At 37.4% G+C, this 22,263-nt stretch overlaps 2 protein-coding genes across 3 annotated transcripts in view; one reads left to right on the forward strand and one right to left on the reverse strand.

The window, feature by feature from the left end:
- The window catches only part of LOC107674554 (myomesin-2-like), a 28,233-nt gene extending 10,224 nt beyond the window's left edge, over nucleotides 1-18,009 (forward strand). Inside the window, 34 exon segments of the mRNA XM_016468557.1 lie at nucleotides 733-821; nucleotides 918-959; nucleotides 2,617-2,781; nucleotides 2,863-3,024; nucleotides 3,848-3,989; nucleotides 4,264-4,457; nucleotides 5,001-5,057; nucleotides 6,194-6,277; nucleotides 6,280-6,320; nucleotides 7,124-7,307; nucleotides 7,448-7,465; nucleotides 7,746-7,920; nucleotides 8,036-8,157; nucleotides 9,908-9,925; nucleotides 10,262-10,449; nucleotides 10,617-10,743; nucleotides 10,878-11,056; nucleotides 11,172-11,286; nucleotides 11,534-11,693; nucleotides 12,058-12,164; nucleotides 12,241-12,285; nucleotides 12,398-12,534; nucleotides 12,888-13,032; nucleotides 13,147-13,206; nucleotides 13,328-13,395; nucleotides 13,482-13,595; nucleotides 13,728-13,815; nucleotides 15,555-15,593; nucleotides 15,714-15,819; nucleotides 16,009-16,172; nucleotides 16,353-16,389; nucleotides 16,535-16,557; nucleotides 16,851-16,906; nucleotides 17,073-18,009. Coding sequence (XP_016324043.1) covers nucleotides 733-821; nucleotides 918-959; nucleotides 2,617-2,781; nucleotides 2,863-3,024; nucleotides 3,848-3,989; nucleotides 4,264-4,457; nucleotides 5,001-5,057; nucleotides 6,194-6,277; nucleotides 6,280-6,320; nucleotides 7,124-7,307; nucleotides 7,448-7,465; nucleotides 7,746-7,920; nucleotides 8,036-8,157; nucleotides 9,908-9,925; nucleotides 10,262-10,449; nucleotides 10,617-10,743; nucleotides 10,878-11,056; nucleotides 11,172-11,286; nucleotides 11,534-11,693; nucleotides 12,058-12,164; nucleotides 12,241-12,285; nucleotides 12,398-12,534; nucleotides 12,888-13,032; nucleotides 13,147-13,206; nucleotides 13,328-13,395; nucleotides 13,482-13,595; nucleotides 13,728-13,815; nucleotides 15,555-15,593; nucleotides 15,714-15,819; nucleotides 16,009-16,172; nucleotides 16,353-16,389; nucleotides 16,535-16,557; nucleotides 16,851-16,906; nucleotides 17,073-17,570 — 3,949 coding nt within the window. The 3' untranslated portion in view covers nucleotides 17,571-18,009.
- Nucleotides 18,010-19,182: 1,173 nt separating this feature from the next.
- Nucleotides 19,183-22,263, reverse strand: part of LOC107674546 (lengsin) — a 5,555-nt gene continuing 2,474 nt past the window's right edge. The window contains exons 1-4 of one of the 2 annotated variants that reach the window (XM_016468538.1): nucleotides 21,780-21,959; nucleotides 20,985-21,600; nucleotides 20,723-20,889; nucleotides 19,183-20,381 (exon numbers count right to left, since the gene is read on the reverse strand). In XM_016468538.1, coding sequence (XP_016324024.1) covers nucleotides 19,194-20,381; nucleotides 20,723-20,889; nucleotides 20,985-21,600; nucleotides 21,780-21,809 — 2,001 coding nt within the window. In that variant the 5' untranslated portion in view covers nucleotides 21,810-21,959 and the 3' untranslated portion in view covers nucleotides 19,183-19,193. Of the gene's footprint in view, nucleotides 20,382-20,722; nucleotides 20,890-20,984; nucleotides 21,601-21,779; nucleotides 21,960-22,263 lie in introns of those variants that run through there. The other variant, XM_016468539.1, reaches the window with a different exon arrangement.

Raw genomic sequence — 22,263 nt, forward strand, 5'->3', positions numbered from 1 at the left:
CTTTAATCCAAAAGAAGTTAAATAAAAAGCGCCCATGCATAAAAAAGTGTCTCGCACGGCTCTGGGGGTGAACAAAGGCCTACTGTAGCGAATCGATGCGTTTTTGTAAGAAAAATATCCATATTCAAAACGGAATAATCACTTGAATCTAGCCTGCGCTCACTGTTGTAAACGGAAGCAGTTCTGGGGGAAAGACGTATGAGGTCGGCTTTGCGCATGCGCCGCTCAGAAGTGACGAACGCGAAAGCGCAGCGGAGAGATCAAAACAAAACAACGGTCAAGAATTAGAAGTACAAAACGAGGATTTGTAAAGAAGAATGTCAGAGGATTTCGATATAAGCTAAGAGGAGACTGGTTTTCCTTTGCTAAAGTAAGGAAACTTTGCTTCCTTTGCTCCTGTAAACAAACAGGAGATTTGTCGTGTTGGTTTTCACGAGACTCACCGGCGCATGCGCAACGCTGACCTCCATACGTCATGCTCCCGGAACTGCTTCTGTGTACAACTGCTGGGGCAAGCTAGATTCAAGTGATTATTACGTTTTGAATATGGATATTTTTCTTACAAAAACACATCGATTCGCTACAGGAGGCCTTTGTTCACCCCCCAGAGCCGTGTGAGACCACCTAGGATGCCTCGGGGGTGGGTAAAACGCAGCCTAATTTTCATTTTTGGGTGAACTAACCCTTTAAGGCTGTTTATTCACATTGTGAAATAGTGTTGTTTGATTGCAGATGTGCAGTTACTGATTCTGGGATATACAGTGCTGTGGCAACCAATCCGCATGGAAAGGCCACCTCCAAGGCTACTGTCTGTGTTAGGAGTGAGTGTGTCTTCTTTTCTCCTCATATCTTTTCTCTTTCTCTTTTGGTCTTTCGGTGGTCTTTTAGTAATCTACCTTGCTTGTCTTTCCATGTAGGGCCACTAGGGGGAGGAGAGCTCTCCCATCTGCCAGGACAAGGTGAGATGGAGCTTGTGTTTGGCTGAGGTCCAGGTCTGACGGTCCTTACTTGAGATCATGAGCCATAAATATATGCTCTGTTCCAGGCGGAAAGCCTTGATAAGACATGGAAACAATGTCACATTTTTCCCAGGGTTCATCTGTGCTTGTAAACAGAAGGCAGTGTGGTAAACACCTCCTAGAGTTGTCAATATACAAACAGCATGCATTCATAGTTACTGAAGAACTGGGTTGTGGACAATTATAAACAGAATTGACTTTTGTTATGTGAAAGTTAATATGAAATGTAATAAATATGAAATGTGAAGACAATAGGCTGACAATAACAGATGAAGTTTACCTCTTGGGGATTTAAGTAAATGATGTATGGCTGATAAATACATAAATAAATGTGAAAATGAATGAACAAACAAATAAAATATAAATACAATTAAATATATTAAATAATAAATTAAAAGTAAATAAATAAATATTACTTTTTTTTTTTATTATGATTACCATGAAAAATCATAGAAATTAATAAAGTTTTAAAATATTTATAAGATGATAGTAATTTTAGGAAATATCTATAGTGGATTTATTTATTTATTTTTGCAGCTTTACAATATTTCATAAATGTTAGGAACTGATCATTGTGAGTGCAATATAATTAAAATATCCAATAATCACTTTTTTTGAGGGACTACAAAAGTTTTGTGAGTGAATGAAAAGTTTTATTAGCAAATGCAAAAAATTGAAATATAATTTTACCTATCATCTTATAAGAAAATCGTAAAATATTTAAAAGTCATGGAAATATCTATGGTGGATTCTTTTTTTTTTTTTTTTTTTTTGAGATTTAAAAAATTTAAAGTTAATATGAAATGTAATAAATATGAAATGTGAAGACAATAGGCTGACAATAACAGATGAAGTTTACCTCTTGGGGATTTAAGTAAATGATGTATGGCTGATAAATACATAAATAAATGTGAAAATGAATGAACAAACAAATAAAATATAAATACAATTAAATATATTAAATAATAAATTAAAAGTAAATAAATAAATATTACTTTTTTTTTTTATTATGATTACCATGAAAAATCATAGAAATTAATAAAGTTTTAAAATATTTATAAGATGATAGTAATTTTAGGAAATATCTATAGTGGATTTATTTATTTATTTTTGCAGCTTTACAATATTTCATAAATGTTAGGAACTGATCATTGTGAGTGCAATATAATTAAAATATCCAATAATCACTTTTTTTGAGGGACTACAAAAGTTTTGTGAGTGAATGAAAAGTTTTATTAGCAAATGCAAAAAATTGAAATATAATTTTACCTATCATCTTATAAGAAAATCGTAAAATATTTAAAAGTCATGGAAATATCTATGTGGTTTTTTTTTTTTTTTTTTTTTTTTGCAGCTTTAAAATATTTGCAGTCTCTATACTTAAAATATCCGATAATCACGAAAAACTGTCATGGAAATTAATTGTGCTAAAATAATTAAATGCATAAATAAATATGAGGATTTAGCTTATAGATTTATATCACACGGACACATTAGCTAAACATGTTTTGCACAAGCATATCAGGTGGTTTGGTTTGTTGGTATGGTGCATATCTGACCCACAGGTGGTCTTGAGTTTCTATTGTGTTTCCTGTAGTTCCTCTGCTCAGCGGCATTCATCCCAGTAAGCTTGAGGTGACCCTGCTGGAATCATTTAGGGTGACGTTTGGTACCGAAGGAGAGTCTGTTAGTCTGGTGGCCAACATGGTGGTGGTGCCTGATCTGCCAAACCTGCCACCCGAGGCCATGTGGTACAGAGATGGTGAGATGCTGCATTTCTCATTCAGATTAGAACCATTGAAAACGTTAAACTGATACTAATACTTTGTATTTGTGTGTTTAGATACTTTGCTAATGCCATCCAGGTGGGCTGAGATGTCTATTGGTGGTGGGGTCGCCAAGCTCACTCTTCCTCACTTGAACAAGGACGATGAGGGTCTTTACACGCTTCGCATTTGGACCAAGGATGGAACTGCAGAACACAGTGCTTACCTGTTTGTTAAAGGTACAAAATAAGTGATAAATGCATGAGTAATCTAACCATCACTACAACAACTAGGAGGGGACATGGTTGTAGAAAAAAATATGAGGAATATTTATATTAAAATGTGTTCCCCAAAAAACATTGTGTTTGCTCAGAAAAATTTTGTAAGAGAATGCAAACGTTTAGGGAGCAAATGCAAAAGTTCTGGGGATGAAAATAAAATTAGATGGGAGGAAAAATTATATTTCGATCCTTTTGCCTTTGTTCGCAAACATTTCTGCATTCAAACTTTGCATTCTTCTGAGAAACTTCACACTCGCTTTTGTGTTCCCCCATAAAACAAACCCAAACTTTCTTGTGAAAATGCTAAAGTTCTGGGGATGGAAAAAATATGAGATAGAAGGAAAAATGATATTTCGATGCTTTTGCATTTCCTGGCAAATAATCATGTTTCCCTTAGAAACTTTCCTTCCGTTAGCAAAACTTTTGCGTTCCCCAAGAAACTTTGCACTTACTCGAAAAAGTTTTGGGTTACCACAAGAAACCTTTGTGAGAGAATGCAAAATTATATTTCAATGCTTTTGCATTTACTCGCAAACGTTCATGTTGCCCTGAGAAACATTTTTGAGTGTACTCAAAAAAAATTGTGAGCAAACGCTCAAGTATTGAAATATAATTTTTCCTATCATATTTTATTTTTTTCCCCACCTTGTCGCCTTAGGGGTTCTGGAGAGGTATTACATGTAGTATAACACATAAATGAAAAAGCTATTGAATTCCTTTTTTGATACATCCATTAAATATACTGTATGTACTTGAATATGTATGTGTATTTGTTTCACAGATGCCACTCCCACAGTGGCCGGGGCCCCTGGAGCCCCCATGGATGTTGCAGTCTTTGATGTCAATGCGGATTATGTCCTAGTCTCCTGGAAACCTCCAAACACCACCCATGAGGCTCCCATCACTGGATACTTTGTAGACAGGTGAACATGCACTACAGATAAAATTATACACCATAAGTGGAATTCTTAAATAATTGAAATTAAAATATAAATAATTTAAATGTATTAAATAATTTAAAAAAAAAACATTTAAATAATTAATTAATTGAAATGTAATGAATTATTTAAATAAATAATTAAATAAAAAGGATTAGCATTTTTTATTATTTAGATGAATAATTAGGAGTTTAATGCACAAAAAAAAGACATGTTAGACGTATTTTAAATGATCTTACATACATCTTGCATCTTGCAGACGCAAGTCAGGAACTAAAGACTGGGTCCAGTGCAATGACTCCCCTGTGAAAGTGTGTAAGCTGCCCGTCCACGGTCTGACCGAGGGGGCATCCTATCACTTCAGAGTGAGGGCTGTGAACAAAGATGGCATCAGTCTGCCTTCCAGGATGTCTTCTGGAGTGACCGCTGCAGAAGTGGAGAGTGATGTGGAAGGTAGGACTACAAACTCAGCAGAAAAGGGCATCTTGTGCTAAAACAGGACCAGTATAACCCACGTGATTTAAAAGAGCTGCTATAATGAACTGAAGCAAAAAGTGAGCTTACACCAGTAGCAAAAAGTAGCTTTTTTAAGCTCCAGACACCTTAACCTTCAGACACGATAAGTGTGCAGGATGTAGCGTGATGCTTTTCCTCCTTAGATGCTCAGTTATGTTTGCTCCGAATTTACAATGAGAATCTTCTTACAGGTGTGTCTTCTCTCCAAGTGCCTTTGATACTTGTGTTGTGCATTTCGCTTTCTGTATTTTTTCAAATTTGCAATTCATTATATGCGTTTAGTGTCACATTTGAAATACATACAGTAAGTTGCTATAAACCAAATAACGCACATATACATAAATAAACTCATATATTGTACACAGAATCTTAAAGGCATCTGTGATGACAGTCTTAAAAACAGTCTGGTGTTTAAAATGTTCAAATGGAATCACCCAAGCTGATGGGAAAATTAAGTATTATGTTTATGTATTGAAACAGTGATTAAAATCGAAGGGAAATATGACATTGCGATTCGACAGGAGGAACTACAAGGAGGTACACTCGAGTTCAGTTTTCACTGAGCCATTAATATCATCTCTCTCCATCCTTTCAATCCAACCAACTGCATGTTGTTTCTGTCAAAATACCTTACAACTTAACAGTCCATTTCATCTAGTAAAACGTCAAGGGTTAAACATAAACCTTGATTTCAAACATTTTTTTTCAATTTACCTCTTTTTTTTTTTTTTTTTTTGCGTGACATATCCATGGACTTTTTTCATCAACTTCAAGATTTTAGGTTAAAATTCAAATGAATGGAAAGTGTCCTTTTTTTCCTTCATTTTTAATCACTTTTTTGGCTTCATTTTAAAGTCCTGACTTGTGACAAATTAATTTTTAAAAGTAAAGATATTACATGTAATATTAATATGTAATCACCCAATTAATATGAGGTCATGTAAACTGCATATAAAATAAAATTTATAGTTAGAAAAGAAATAGCAACATGCTGTTTACAAGACTTCCCAAAAGTATTTAATGTCAGCTGCACAGACTGGTCTGACAACAAGAGCAAAAATGAATAAATGGTAGCAATGATAATAATTTAGGTTAGATAATGTCACATATTAAATGTAAACTGGCTAATCAACTAACCAATAATTTTCCAAGACTGATTTACTGTCATCACCCCATTTAACCTAAAACGTTTGTTCCTCAGATTGAATTTAACCAGCAAATAAATGGGTGAAATAATCTGTTAAATTTAATTAAATCCACCTCAATTAAATTAATCCAATTAAATAAAGTTAAAAATATTTTTTTTAAAAATTGTTTCTGCAGTGTGGTCTAAAATCTCAAATTTGATTTACCAGAATATGACAAACTGAATTGTTGGCTAATATTTATTTTCTTAAACAATACTTATTGTCTTGTACATTTATTTCCCTTACAATACTTAGAATGTTCACAGAATATTCTGAGGAACGGTAAAGTAATCACTTTAATATACTGCCTTTCAGTTCTTTCTCTACAGTAGCTTTATTTGACAGGTTCTTTTTTTACCAAAAATTCATGTTGTCTCAATACATTAGAACTAAGTTACTAACACACTGCAAATAAGAGTTTATATGTAGATGTTATGTTAAAAGTATTATTTTGTATAAATAAACATCTGATTTATTCCTGTTTAGTGTATGTAACAATACCAGATCCACCCACCAATGTGCATGCTACAGAAATAAACAAAACATACATTGTTCTGAGCTGGACACCACCTACCCTCGAGGACAGGCACCTGTGTGGTACCTCATTGAGAAGGTGTGTGTGCACTTTTTTTATCTGTAAAAAATATACACTTTGTTCTTATATAATACTAAAAATCTACTACATGTACATTTCTACATGTACATACAAATAATGTACATTTCTTAATCACAACAGTTTTAAGAATAAACAATGTTAGATTTAAAACAGTCAATAGTCAAGAAAAAACTTATTTGTGACCCTGGACTACAAAAGCAGTCTTAAGTCACTGGGGTATATTTGTAGCAATAGCCAAAAATGCATTGTATGGGTCAAAATTATTGATTTTTCTTTTATGCCAAAAATCATTAGGACATTAAGTAAAGATCATGTTCCATGAAGATATTTTGTAAATTTCCTGCTGTAAATATATTAAAACTTAATTTTTGATTAGTAATATGCATTGCTAAGAACTTCATTTGGACAACTTTAAAGGCAATTTTCTCAATATTTAGATTTTTTTGCACCCTCAGATTCCAGATTTTCAAATAGTTGTATCTCAGCCTAATATTGTCCTATTCTAACAAACCATCAATGGAAAGCTTATCTATTCAGTTTTCAGATGATGTATAAATCTCAATTTCGAAAAATTGACCCTTATGACTGGTTTTGTGATCCAGGGTCACATTTATACATAAAAATGCTATAAACTAAATTACTTAATTAAGTCTTTAATTGCATTTTTAATGTAATATTTTAATTATTTTAATGTAATATACTAGTCATTATATTTTGTAAATAGGTTTTTCCCCATAATTCCTGGGTTTTTAAGGGGAAACTCTCCTCATAATGGCCATCTGTGACTCTCCATGACTTAGTGTGTAAGTGACAGTCACACCTGGCAGAGAGTCAACACTGCGGTCCAGCTACGATCTCCCCGTTTCCCTGTTTATGATATGGAGGACAAGAAATCTTGCCATTTCCGCGTAATCACTGTCAACAAGTATGGCTCAAGTGAGCCGTCAGAGCCCACAGCAGCCATCCAAAAGGTGGACCCTTATGGTAAGAAGGCTCTAAACTGAGTCCAGCTGTTGTGGTTGTTTAACTGTCAGATGCAAAGCTATGTTAAATAAAATGTCCAGAGGATGTTGTTCAGTGCAAAAAAAATCCTACAAATGCTTCTTCTATGCTGTATTTTGCAGGTGTTGTTTCGAACATTGGTATGTATGTTTATGTTACCACAGCCTTCTGCTTTGCGAAAAGGGAAATCACATAGATCGCTAAAAGTAATAGTATGATCTTAAAAGCTGTCCCCCTCCACAAGAACTTTGACACTTTGTTGTTGTTTGGCTCAATTTGATTATTTTAGTCCCACCTCAGGACACATCCATCCACCATAACATGTTCACTTTCAGTATGGCAGACTTCCACTCCCAGTTAAACCTGTGAAAATATGTCATGATGTTTTTTTTTTTTAAATCGTGTGTTTTGTTTGTGCAGGTGTCCCTTCTGCCCCAGGACAGGTGATTGCTTCCAGAAACACCAAAACGTCTGCTTTTGTGCAGTGGGAGCCCCCGAAACATGCCAACAACCTCATGGGTTATTATGTGGACGCATCTCTGGTCGGCTCCAAGAAATGGTTCCCTTGTAACCACAGGCCTTACAAACACACCAGGTAAAATGCACACAAAAATGTCCAGATTTCGTTTTATTAATTGCTTGAAAAATTTTGACTGGTTTCTGGAAGTAGGTTTACATTGTGCTTGAATATCTGGATTTACATTTGTCAGGTTTGTGCTCCATGGTTTGGTCCCCGGAGACACTTACGTGTTCCGTGTGCAAGCTGTGAATGCTTACGGTTTGAGTGAAGAATCACAGGACTCTGCTCCTCTCTTCATTGATGCTGCTCTTTGTACGTATACAACTTTACGACTCCTGTAGCAGTGTTACAAAGGTTATAAAGGAAAGGGAAGTTAGGATTAGACTAACCAAAATGGTGATTCATTTTTGATTTAAAGGCACACTAAATCATATTTTTTTGTGTTTCACCGGCTTGTATACAGCAGTGGTCTTGTAGTTTATACTGACACCTACTGGTGTGGATGTATTATCCAAACATTGTCAGTTGTAGATGCAAAAATACGCAAATGTATCCAATAAATAGTCAAATAAATAGTAAAATATTAAAGGTTTAGGAATAGTAGGAATCTTAAAGCAGGATATTAAAGGTGCAATAAATATTTTTTGTGTTTTACTGGCCTGAATACAACGGTGGTCTTATAGTTTATACTGACACCTACTGGTGTGGATGTATTATCATGCGAAAACAGACATTGCCAGTTGCAGATGTAATACTATGCAAAAAAAAATCCAACGATAGAGAGGACATATAGTACACGTGTGTGTGTGTGTGTGTGTGTGTGTGTGTGTGTGTGTGTGTGATTATTTTAGTCCCACCTCAGGACACATCCATCCACCATAACATGTTCACTTTCAGTATGGCAGACTTCCACTCCCAGTTAAACCTGTGAAAATATCTCTAAAAATTGTGTTTTGGTTTGTGCAGGTGTCCCCTCTGCCCCAGGACAGGTGATTGCTTCCAGAAACACCAAAACGTCTGCTTTTGTGCAGTGGGAGCCCCCGAAACATGCCAACAACCTCATGGGTTATTATGTGGACGCATCTCTGGTCGGCTCCAAGAAATGGTTCCCTTGTAACCACAGGCCTTACAAACACACCAGGTAAAATGCACACAAAAATGTCCAGATTTCGTTTTATTAATTGCTTGAAAAATTTTGACTGGTTTCTGGAAGTAGGTTTACATTGTGCTTGAATATCTGGATTTACATTTGTCAGGTTTGTGCTCCATGGTTTGGTCCCCGGAGACACTTACGTGTTCCGTGTGCAAGCTGTGAATGCTTACGGTTTGAGTGAAGAATCACAGGACTCTGCTCCTCTCTTCATTGATGCTGCTCTTTGTACGTATACAACTTTACGACTCCTGTAGCAGTGTTACAAAGGTTATAAAGGAAAGGGAAGTTAGGATTAGACTAACCAAAATGGTGATTCATTTTTGATTTAAAGGCACACTAAATCATATTTTTTTGTGTTTCACCGGCTTGTATACAGCAGTGGTCTTGTAGTTTATACTGACACCTACTGGTGTGGATGTATTATCCAAACATTGTCAGTTGTAGATGCAAAAATACGCAAATGTATCCAATAAATAGTCAAATAAATAGTAAAATATTAAAGGTTTAGGAATAGTAGGAATCTTAAAGCAGGATATTAAAGGTGCAATAAATATTTTTTGTGTTTTACTGGCCTGAATACAACGGTGGTCTTATAGTTTATACTGACACCTACTGGTGTGGATGTATTATCATGCGAAAACAGACATTGCCAGTTGCAGATGTAATACTATGCAAAAAAAAATCCAACGATAGAGAGGACATATAGTACACGTGTGTGTGTGTGTGTGTGTGTGTGTGTGTGTGTGTGTGTGTGTAGGTGTCAAACTGATTTTAAATGAAAAAAAAAGACTTCGAAGACTGAGAAATAACATATAATTGGTGGACATGCACAATTTCTCATTTAGCATTTCAATAAAGCGCCATGTTTTGAAGTCGTTGCCATATAAACACTTGTGTTATCTTATACAGTTGGGGCAGTGGAGTATGGTACATATGTGATATATTTCCATTTATAAACTGATTTAGCACATCCACTCCTGTTATTTACACACAAGCCTAATAAAATCAGCACTTCTGTTATGCAATATTTAGTAAAGTCCCTGCAATGTGAGGCACACTTATTGTAGGCACATTAAAAGTCTTGGCTGCTTGTGAATTTGTGTATGATGTCTGTAACCAATCACTCTATCAGTATCACTGAATCTAATGTCACAGTCAATTATTATTTGATCCACAATGGCTCCAGTCGCTCATACCGTATGTGATCATCAGTAACATTATCCGTCATGCTGAACGTTTTTTCCCTCTGTCCCACATGATCAGCTACTCCCTCTGCCCCATACGGCATCAGTCTGCTCAACTGTAATGGATCCTCCATGACCCTGGCCTGGAAACGCCCCAAAAACACTGGCGGCTCTAAGATCACGTCTTACTACCTGGACAAGCGCGAGGCAGAATCAGTGGACTGGAAGGAGGTTAGCCCCAGTCCGGCTGCCCACAAGACTTTCACGGTACGCTCTACATGAATATATTTGTCAATATGTATTCAAGAACTTTAGATATGAAAATATGCTGCGTGATGTATTATTTATACATATGGAATAAAAAAACTACTCTAAATGTATACAGTTGTTGTGTGTTTTCCGGATTGGTCTGTATTTTTAACTTCTGGATCCAGGTGGAGAATCTGACCACTGGAGTTTTCTATGAGTTCAAGATTCAGGCTGCTAACTTGGCTGGAGTTGGCCTTCCATCTGAGCCCAGCAAAGCTTTTGCCTGCGAGGCCTGGACAATGGCTGTACCTGGTCAGTACCCTGAAAAAATAATAACTGCACTGAGTTAAACATCAATAGCTCCTGTCATCGTAATTCATATATGGAGGTTGCACAGCCGAAAATACCATCTTGTCTAAATTATTTTTTTCTCTCTTTGTTATCAGGCCCAGCATATGACATTAGTTTCTGGGAGGTGCGTGATACCTCCGTCCTGGTGCAGTGGAAGCCTCCTGTGTACGCCGGAGCTGGTCCCATCACTGGCTACTTTGTGGACATGGCTAAGAAGGGCTCATCAGATTTTGTCGCTGTGAATGCGGAGCCAGTTGGGCATTGTTACCTGAAGGTATCACACAAAACCCCTCATTTTGTTGCAAAACTGAAATATGCCAACATTGAAGATAAGGACATGAATGTGATAAGTGAAATAAATATTCATATGTTTATAAACTGATCTGTAGGTGTCTGGACTAGAGACTGGAGCTTCATATGTGTTCAGAGTGCGGGCTGTGAATGCTAAAGATGTTGGAAAAGCCTCAGATGTGTCCGATCCTGTATGTGCTAAAGCGCTGCCAGGTAACTGCAATACTGCATTATTACCAACCGTAAGCACTTATCAACAACCTTTCTTTAACATGCAACGTATAGGTTTTGTTCCAAATCATATTTCTTTCTTGATTGGAACACAAAAGATGTTTAGCAGGATGTCCACGCTGCTATTTTCCATACAGTGGAAGCAAATGGGATCACCTTTCATTGTATGACAAAAAGTGGATTATGGTAGATACAAGTCCTTATTTTAATGTTATTTTGTTTTTTTAAGGAACAAGGGAGATTGTATGTGGTGTGGATGAAGAGACCGGAGACATTTTCTTGAACTTTGAAGCTTGTGAAGTTTCTGAGACCTCTAAGTTCACATGGTCAAAGTCCTACAAAGAAATCACTGAATCAAGCAAGGTCTCCATCACGTCCTCTGGAAGAAAGTATGTCTGATCTGTGCGGATTTTGTCATTTATTCAACCCAGTCTCATGAGAATTTAAAAGTATAGTAGAAGTTGGTGATTCTGTATGAATTTGTACAATCTGACTCAATCTGATATGAAAACATTTGTGGGTAAAACGTCGCCACCAAGGTCCACCCCTAAATATAACCCTAAGGGGTGCGTCAACAGATTGCACAAAAATGTACAAATGCGATTCATACGCAATTGCAACCAGTTTATCAAATCATAAAATACTTACAAATTGTCATGATACTATTTTGTGTATATTACTACAGCATCATTACATATTGAAGTTCTGTAGCAAAGTGGTATAAATTTACAAGCTGCAATGTGTTCTGTCAAGCTCGAAGCTGACATTTGTAAATGCTGAGAAGGAGGATTTGGGCATCTACTCTGTCGCGGTGACCGATACAGACGGAGTTTCATCCAGTTACTCCGTCAATGAAGAAGGTCAGATATTGGGTTTAAATATCTCTTTCTTTATGTACTTAAGTTCAATTAACATGATACCTGTTTTCTTTTACAGAGCTCAAGAAAATGCTTGAGCTGAGCTACAACATCAAACATCCCAGTGAGTTGCCTGTGGATTGCTCATGAATGATTTTGGTTGCCATTTCATGAGAATCTAGATCATCTAAGAATGATTTGGTGTTTAAATACATTACTTTTTACTTTTATATCAGTTGTTCCACTGAAGACGGAGCTGAACTATGAGATTCTGGAGAAGGGTCACGTGCGTTTCTGGGTGCAGGCTATGAAGTTGTCCTCCTCTGTCAACTACAGGTTCATCGTCAATGATAAAGCCATCACGAGTGCTGAGGTACAGACCAGCACTTCACTCAGTGTTTCCCAAAAACCTTTAAACCTATTTTTTTTTTTTTTCATTTTTGAAAAAAATAAGCAATTATTATTATTGTTGTTGTTGTTATTATTATTAGTAGTAGTATTATTTATAATAATAATAATAATAATAATATATTTACAAATAATAACTAAAATTAGCCAGTTATTATTTTTTTTTAATTTAAAAATAAATTATAATAAATAATAAAAACTACAAATAATTAATAAAATTAAGGCAATTGTAATAATAATAATTATTATTATTATATATGTTAGTCACAGTTAAAACCCTTGATAAAATGGTTTTAAATGATTTTACTGTGTGTTTAGGGTTACAAAATCAGCCATGATGCTTCTACTGGAATCATCCAGATGACTATTGAGCACTTCACCAAGGCCAATGAAGGCACTTACACCATTCAGATCCACGATGGCAAGGCCAAGAGCCAAAGCTCACTGGTTCTTGTGGGAGACGGTAAGGGCCTAACTGTGTATAAAAGTAAATGTCCAGTCACAGTGCAGTTTTGGGATAAGTACAGAAGTATAAAACCTCTGTGAGCACATGTTCTTTGTATTTTTCTAATCTTAGCATTCAAAGGTGCTCTGAAGGAAGCTGAGTTCCAGAGAAAAGAGCACATCAGAAAACAAGGTTTGTGAAGCAACATAAATACCACAAAAATGGCAAACTTGTACCCCATATTCTCAGTATTGCTTGTTCTATTTGGTCAGTTTTCATTTATTAATCCGTCACATTATTCTGGTTCTGTCAGGTCCTCACTTCTCAGAGTACCTATCTTTCCATGTGACGGATGACTGCACAGTGATGCTAGTCTGCAAGGTAAATGCAACCCAGCAATTTAAGGACTGTTTAACATTGATACCAGAGTCTCTTATCATTATCCTTGCCACATGTTTACACTGTAGCTGGCCAATGTGAAGAAAGAGACAACATTTACCTGGTTTAAAGATGATGAAGAAATTCCTGTTGATGTTCCACCAAACCCAATGTCTGGATCTTGCTCTCTTCCAATCCCCATGGTATGACAACCAGCGCTCCAGAGATCAAAGTTTATAAAGCATGAACATAAATGCAATTCATCTTTTATAACAGTTTAGAGCTTCATAATTCTGAATATGTACATACTTTGTAACTGTTTTTTGTTCTAACAGTTCTCCAGGAAAGACCAGGGAATTTACAAAGCTGTACTGGGTGATGACCGTGGAAAGGACACCTCTGTCTATGACATTTCTGGCAAAGGTACTCATCTCTGAACTATAAGATATAATGAATATATATATATATATATATATATATATACTGTGTTACATACACATTAGTGTTTAAATGATTGGGGTCAGTAAGATTTTTTTAAGCAGTTAATACTTTTATTCAGCATTGACACATTAAATTGATCAAAAGTGGCAGGAAAGACTTATAATTAAGAAATATTAAGCAGCACAACTGTTTTCAACATTGATAATAATGCTTCTTGAGCAGCAAATCAGTGTATTAGAATGATTTCTGAAGGATCATGTGACACTGAAGACTGGAGTAATGATGCTGAAAAATGCAGCTTCGTCATCGCAGGAATAAATTACATTTTAAAATGCATTCCAATAGAAAACCATTATTTTAAATTGTAATAATATTTCACAATATTACTGTTTTTACTGCACTTTTGATCAAATAAATGCAGCCTTGGTGAACATAAGAGACTTCTTTCAAAAACATACAACTTTTTACCGACCCCAAACGTTGGATTGGTAGTGTATGTGATTGGAAATAAGATTGGGAAATGGTATCGGGACATGATGCAGATCAATTATGAGCTTGTCTCATCTCTCTCACCAAAAGGCACACAATATGTTACTTTAATATGGAGAAAACTAAAAACCTCACTAAAAACAGCAGTGTTGGATTCTGGGAAATGTTGAACCAGTCCATTCCAATGTTTATTATGACACAAGGCACATTTCTCTAACAAGTGAAACCGAAGACACATGTGCCGTAGGGAAATTCCAGACACAGGTATTGTTATGCTTATGTTAGTGTCAACACTATCTTGAATTCCTCCCCACAAAACAACACCTATTCCAATGAACTGCTCATTTCAAATGAATAGCCCTACAAAACCACACAAACACAAATCTACAATACTGTGTTTTTGAACAGTACCATGCAACTAACATTCTTTATCATTCAGTGTCATGATGTACATCAAAGTACCATGGTATTACCACAGAATGCTTTCAAAAGGGCATGGTTTCTAATCAAATACCATAGTTACAGTTATTGGAAACTTGGTATTTTCTATCCAAGTTCTTGCAGGATCTAATTGAACAGGGAAAGACTGAAACCTCCAAAGTGTTTGCTAAGATGACATTTAAAAAGAAAAAATCCATGCACAGCTTGCACAACATTGGTTGCATTAAATATACTGCGTTTACTACAACTTTTTTGGTATGTGTGGTTTTCTACTTGTTGCCAATAACATATTTCTATCAAATGCATTATAAATTTAGCTTGTTTTGCTCTAATCATGCTAGGAAAAGCTATATTTTCAAGCATGGTCTAATTATATACAGTAACACACATGCGATGAATCTATCAAAAAGGCAAATTGTTTTTTTAACCCTATAAAGCTCACTGTATCATATTTGATAGGGAAAATTCGAAGGCCTCTAAATCAACATAACCATAACTCGTAGGTAAAAGGTATTTATTTGTTATATACGAGTCACAATTAAGAACTCTCTGTCACTGAAATGTGCTGCTTTTCAAAACTGTCTCCCTCATCTAACACACACCCGACTCAACTCGTCAGCTCATACTGTTTTTACTGCACTTTTGGTCAAATAAATGCCACCTTGGTGAGTATCCCAACACTTTTAAACAGTAGTGCATTTATAGACACACTATAAATACACTGTCTATTTATAAATTAGATGTAAACACCATTTGTCATGATTATGAATTTTTTATTCTCTTTTTGTTAGTGTTTGAGGATATCATCAACGCAATCGCCAGTATTGCTGGTATGTTGGTTACTCTCTTCTGATTTTTTGAACTGGCTGAAATGATTAGATTCATTTTTCAGATCCAATTAAGAATAGTATTACTATTACAGTTTGAATGTTTTGTGTGTTTTTTTACAGGTTCCTCTGCCTCTGACTTGGTTCTTCAGTGCACACCAGAGGGTATCAGACTGCAATGCTACATGAAGTACTACACAGAGGAGATGAAAACTAGCTGGTTTCATAGGTACATCCACATGAAGAGAGACAATTATGTTCAGACTCAAAATATACAAATCAAATGCTAATGAAATTATATGATGTGTTATATGATAATATAAGCTTGAGATCAAAACAGAATTTGACAGAAATGTGTGTTGTGTTTGGTGGGTTATAGCTAATGTTAGTGATTTATTTTTGGATGTTTTGGCTTTAGAGACAGTAAAATCTCCTCCTCAGAGAAGATGAGAATCGGAGGCACATCTGAGATGGCCTGGATGCAGATCTGTGAGCCCACAGATAAGGAAAAGGGTCATTATACCATTGAGATTCATGATGGGAAGAAATCACACTCTCGCACCTTTGACCTTTCTGGACAAGGCAAGTGGAAGCTGGACTGCTGAATGCTATAAGCTCAGAATTTTGCATTAAAAAATCTACATTAAATAGGCTAAAAATTATATATTTTCTTTGTCATGGGAACACTTATTTGTCAGGTACTATAATGTCAGGTTATAATGTGTTACTTACTTCTTGTAACGTGTTCCTCCATTCTAACAGCATACACTGATGCCTATGCAGAATTCCAAAGACTGAAGTAAGAGAATCTCCATTGCTTCAGTTTATTCGTATTTTACTCTTATTTTTTTCTTAAGAATCATCGTAAAACTCTTATTTTTTCTTAAGAATCATCTTACAAATAGAGCCACACACACTGATATTTTCTCTCTTTCTTTCATCAGAGCTGCTGCCTTTGCTGAGAAGAGTGAGTATTTCTGAGAACTGCTCAAATGCAACATTAATAGGGCTCTAATCCGGCATTCATGCATACTTGAATTGTAAAGCTTTGTACAATGAAAATAATCTCATTAAAGCGGTTTAGGAATGTGTTCAGATGCCAGAATCATGACCCACATTTTCATACAAATGGAAGTAACTTATTTATTATAAAATCAACTTTATTTATTTTTTTACAGAAACCTATTAATTCTTTAGATTTTTTTGCTTAAGTTGGAAATAGTGTCCAGATGTGTTATATGAACTATTTGCTCTCTGTAGACCGTGGTAGAGTGGTAGGTGGCCTGCCAGATGTTGTCACCATTATGGAGAAGAAGGTAGTATATCTTTTACTTTTCCCATGTTCACTAGAACTACACTTAGTATTTCCTATTAATACATTTCTAACAAGTGAACTGTGTTGTCATAAAGTGTTCATATATTATACTGATGACTGATTTATAGTTTTATCTGCACATACTTTGTGACCTTTCACCTCTGCAGAGCCTGAGTCTAACTTGCACAGTGTGGGGTGACCCCAGCCCAGAGGTCACCTGGTTTAAGAATGAGCAGGAAGTTGTGTCTGACGACCGCTACAAGATCACCTTCGAGGGCGGCAAGTTCGCCAGCCTCACTATCAATAATGTGTACGTTGAAGATTCTGGAAAGTACAGCATCAATGTACGGAACAAGTACGGAGGTGAATTCGTGGAGATCACAGTCAGTGTCTACAAACAAGGCGGAGACATCCCTGAGCCCAAACTGGGACAGATGGCCAAGCCCGCCGTTACCCCCAAGCCAGCTACACCCGCTCCACAGTCAGTGAAGACCCCGACTCCTGCAACTCCTACACCCTCCGTTAAGTCCCCAACCCCTACTCCACCTCCCTCTGTGAAATCTCCCACTCCAACTCCAGCTCCTAAATCCCCCACCCCACCCAAATCCATGAGATCCCCCACCCCGCCAAGATCAATGAGATCCCCTACCCCTACTAAGAAGTAACTAGTAAACTACAGAATCTGAAGATTTGTGAAGTATTGACAGAGTTGATGTATAGTCTTTCAATTTAAATCAACTGAAGATGATCTGGTTTAGTTTTTGCTGCAGTAGTCTACAAATCAGGATCTGTCACTGGTACAACTGCGAGGTTAAATATACGTACAGAAAAATATCTCAGGGAAGAGTCCCTTAAGATCAGCTTCAGACTCCAGTGTACCAGTTTTCATCTCTGAAATAGAAAAAAAAAAATAAATACAAAAATAGGAAAATTGTGTTGTATGTATTGCTTTCGCACCCAAATGATAAGAAAGTTGCTGAAGTGCTGTTGGGCCTGTCAAAAATCATCACAAAGGCCACCACGGTCTTATCTGTTTTTGTTCTGTACCCCTCCCAAATGCTTGTTGGTGCCAATAAAAATCAACCGTATCCTCTCTGGAGTGGATCTTTGGTAGTCTGAGTTGAATTTTGACTGTTTGTTTATGTCCCAAAAGGTAAACTGATTCTGTTTTTACATAATACGGGCAATCTTTAAATTAGTGTAGTTGGTTAACTTCAGGATTACTATAAAGGTCAAATTTAGCAGTTTGCGCTAACCCAAGGGTTACGGAGACCCCCCCAGTACTGCACATTTTGTATGTCTCCCTCATCAAAAACACCTGAATCAGCTAATCCGCACATTACTAGAGATTGCAAGACCTGAATTAGGTGTGTTTGATAAGGGAGACATACAAAATGTGCAGTGCAGGACGGGTTTGAAAACCCCTGCGCTAACCAAACTAAACACAATATTCAAGCGGTATCCAATCCTGTTCCTGGTGTGTCAATATCCTGCAGAGTTTAGCTACAGCCCTAATTAAACACACACAAACCAGGGTCTTAAGGATTGCTGGAAACTTCTAGTCAGGTCTAGTCTAGTCTAGTAAAGTTTGGAGTTAAACTCTGCAGGAAGGTGGCCCTCCAAAAGCAGGATTAGACATCCCTGCATTTTACAAAATATCTACTTTGCTACAGGTACACTCAATTCGAAATTCATGGATTCCAGGGATGTCCAATCCTGCTCCTGGAGAGTCACTATCCTGCAGAGTTTAACTAAACAAGCATGAACCAGCTAATCCAGGTCTTTCAAATTTCTAGAAACGTCCAGGCATTGTGTTTGGGGAAGTTGGAACTCTGCAGGACATGGCCTTTAGGATTGGACAGGCCTGCTAGATCAGATTCTTATGAATAATTTTGATTCAGCTGTAACGTTATTCGATCACAAGCTTAGGGAACATATAGCATGATGTATGCAACTTCATGAGTCAACAGTTGTCTCATCTTGATATTCCAGGTCCCAGCTCAACAAATTTGGAAAGTTTTAACTTCAAGTAGATTATCTATTAGTAAAAACAAATCCCTATTACTTCTAAAGTTTAAGTTGACTTTAAAGTTTACACTATTTAGACCCATTAATGCTGTAAACAAAAATCAATCAGACAGTCTGCAGCAGATATCAGTCAGTTGTATGATTTTATTTTGAAATCTGGTTTGCAAGGAAGGTATTATTTGTCTTTAATACCAAATCAAGGGTCATGAAATATATTTTCTTGGGTTCAAATACACAAAATCATTCAGCAAATTCAGAAGTTAAATAAAATACTCAAGTCCCTTGTTACTGTCGGCATCCTGCTCTTGGGTCTCAATCTCTACTTGCTTCATGGCAATAAAATACTGCACGAAAGGCTCTCCCAGTGCACCACGAATCACACTGTCCTCTGCTAGAGCTACTAAAGCATCATCCAGTTTAACAGGGATCGGGAACTGTTTCTGCTGAGCTGGAGCTTTGCTTAGAACCTGTTCGGTATTCAGATTACGTCTAATACCGTCCAGTCCTGCTGCTATCGTGGCCGCCAACACGATGTAAGGGTTGGCCATTGCTGAACCCAGCTTGTTATCAATGTGAGTCTCCCGTCCACCATGAACCTTAACGTTGAAGGCGCAGCTATTGTCGTTGCAGCCGCATGTGGCGTAAAGATGGTTCTTGGAATTTTTCTTGCCTTTGGAAAGCTGGTTTCGACAGCTGATCCCTGGAGCCAAGAGGCAGCTCAGAGCAGCTGAGTGCTGGAGAAGACCTGACAGCCACTTTCTGCCGATTTCCGAAAGTTCCCCATTGCCCGAGTGGAAAAGGCTTCTTCTGCCACTGGCATCCCAAAGGCTATGGGAGAGTAACCCGGAATTGTGGATGTTGCCATCTGTGAAAAAGGTGGCGATGTAGTCAAACTTCCTGGCCATCTCTTTGATTCCTGTGCGGAAGGTGAAGGCGCTGTCTGCGGCATCGATTCCAAACCGCGGTTTGAAGCAAATCTCCATCTGTCCTGGTCCATTTGCAGATGAGAAGCTTTCGACGTCAACTCCCATGTAGTACATCCCTCTGACTAGCTGCTGCAGGAAGGGTTGATCGTAGTTGCTCAACAGCGTGGTGGCAGGGAAGAACACGGCTTTAGGTCCCACTCGTTCAGGGGCTCCGAAGATGCAGCACTCATACGTGAAGGACGAGTGGAGAGAGAATCCCATGCTCTGGAGTTGGCCCAGCATCTGCTTGGCTATGAGGCGGGGTGATGTTCGCAATGGCACTCCTGTGATCGTGCAGGGGTCACAGATAAGACGCGCGGTCTGGTCCGCCCAGGGAAGGATCTGGAACGTGGAGAGATCTGCAACCAGGAGGACATCACTGCTGAAGTTGGCTGCACTCGGATGATCAACTTCGTTGACTTTGGGGCTTAGGGTTAACTCCAGATAGCTTCTCGGCATAGGAATGCCATATACCGCTTTTTCCTGTGGTGTCAATAATGAATAATGTTGTTGAGTACTTTTTCAGTATTTTACCAGTATTTTCAAAACGACTACAATTACTACAAGGGACACTAAACAGTCAAACTTATTACTAACATTAAAGCAGCTGTAAGCAATGTTAGCTGTCTTGCTAACTTAAACCAACCCTCAACCATGGCGTCAACCACAAACCCCCTCTCTCCACACCCTTCAAAGACATCTCAGTATAAAATATGTCTTTATCTTTATGTTTTACTGCAAAAACATTGCATACAGCAGCTTAAAATTGTACCATTGTATTGACTACAGTACAGAATCTATAAGAGGTATTTAAAAAGATTTACATTAAAAAATCGAGCTGGAACTGTCTTGGATCGGGACACGCCATGAAGATCAGTGGCCTCAAAGCGAACAAAGCTTATGTTTTCCCGGGCAATTTGCTGTTTTATGCGCTCAACATCAGAAATGAAGCTTTGAGATGCAAACGAGAGTGCCTGTGAGCTTTCCTTGTCTGTTAGGAATATAAAGTAACAGACAGATAGATGAATGATGAGCAAGTTAAAGTAAATGTGTTAAATTGAGTCAACCATAAATCATCTTTCTGACCTGAGTGTGATGTGCCAGCTTCATCCCAGTGGGATGTCTCAGCAGTGGGTGAACTCATACCAGAGGACCTGCCAGGAGGTCCATCGGTCATCGAAGACCCGCCTGAATCCCAGCTAGAACTTCCTTCTCTTAGTCTGGATGCTCTCCTAGCTTCTGAAAGGGGCTTGAAGGTGCTGAAACTCTTAGGTGGCATCTGGTCTGGCTTACAATCCACTCTTTGACCTGGAGGGTAGCTCCTTCTTTCATCTTGCCCTTTTGCACTGAGTAGGGAGCTCTCACTCAACACACTTTTCAGTTCATCCATTGTTTGTTTGGGGACGCCACCCTCACCAGATGACATGTTCTCCCTTCTCCATCCATGCCTGTTGTAGTTGTCTTCTCTCGAGAGACCCTGGCCCTGGGACTCACTGGAAACAGAGGGACAACGATGGGGTGGGCCGATGGAAATAATGATGGGGTCGTTTGTGGGGCCTGGAATTGGTACATTTGATGGCACTAAGGGTACAGACGTCCCTTTTCTGTCCCAGTCAGAGGAGGAAAGACGCTTCTCTCTTGGATCCGCACCCTTATTTCCTGCACTCATATTTCCTCCATCCATTTGGTCTGGAATTTTTTCCTGAAGAATTTGAAATTGATGGCTTTAAGAATGAATATAACTCACAATAACATAAAATCATGGAGTACCAAAAACATCCAAAAGACAATACACAAAATAACTTTAACTGTACAAATTGCATTTGACCATTTGTCAAAAAAATAAAATGTAATAATAATAATTTCAATTTTTAGATTTACCATATCTCTGGATTCCTCTGAGTCCTGCATAATGCTCAGGGTTTTTTTTATGAGACTGTTTGGAAACTCATAACCATCTGCCCCAATCAAAGTAGCTCACACAACTGACTAACAGAGTCTGAAACAAACGAATCTGCTCCCTTTCACCCCAACCAAATGTATGAACCATCCAGTCTGTTCAGTCCCACTCTCCTATTGTGAGCTTCTGCAAATCAGCTGTTTTCAACAGCCCACAACACATTATTCATCAAATCTCTAGAAAGATGCAGTTGTTTGACTAAAAGGTTATTTAACAGAAAACCAAAGCCATTGCTTATAATTGAAACATAAATGAACACATAGTGACATGCCTTTGTATAAACACTGTTGTTGCCAAGCAAAATAAATAAATAAAAGGCATATTTCAAAGATGACTACAAAAATGTTTATATATATATATATATATATATATATATATATATACATGTTATGTATAACATTACGC

Source organism: Sinocyclocheilus anshuiensis, unplaced genomic scaffold (genome assembly GCF_001515605.1).
Source record: "Sinocyclocheilus anshuiensis isolate Anshui unplaced genomic scaffold, SAMN03320099.WGS_v1.1 scaffold572, whole genome shotgun sequence".
NCBI lineage: Eukaryota > Metazoa > Chordata > Actinopteri > Cypriniformes > Cyprinidae > Sinocyclocheilus > Sinocyclocheilus anshuiensis.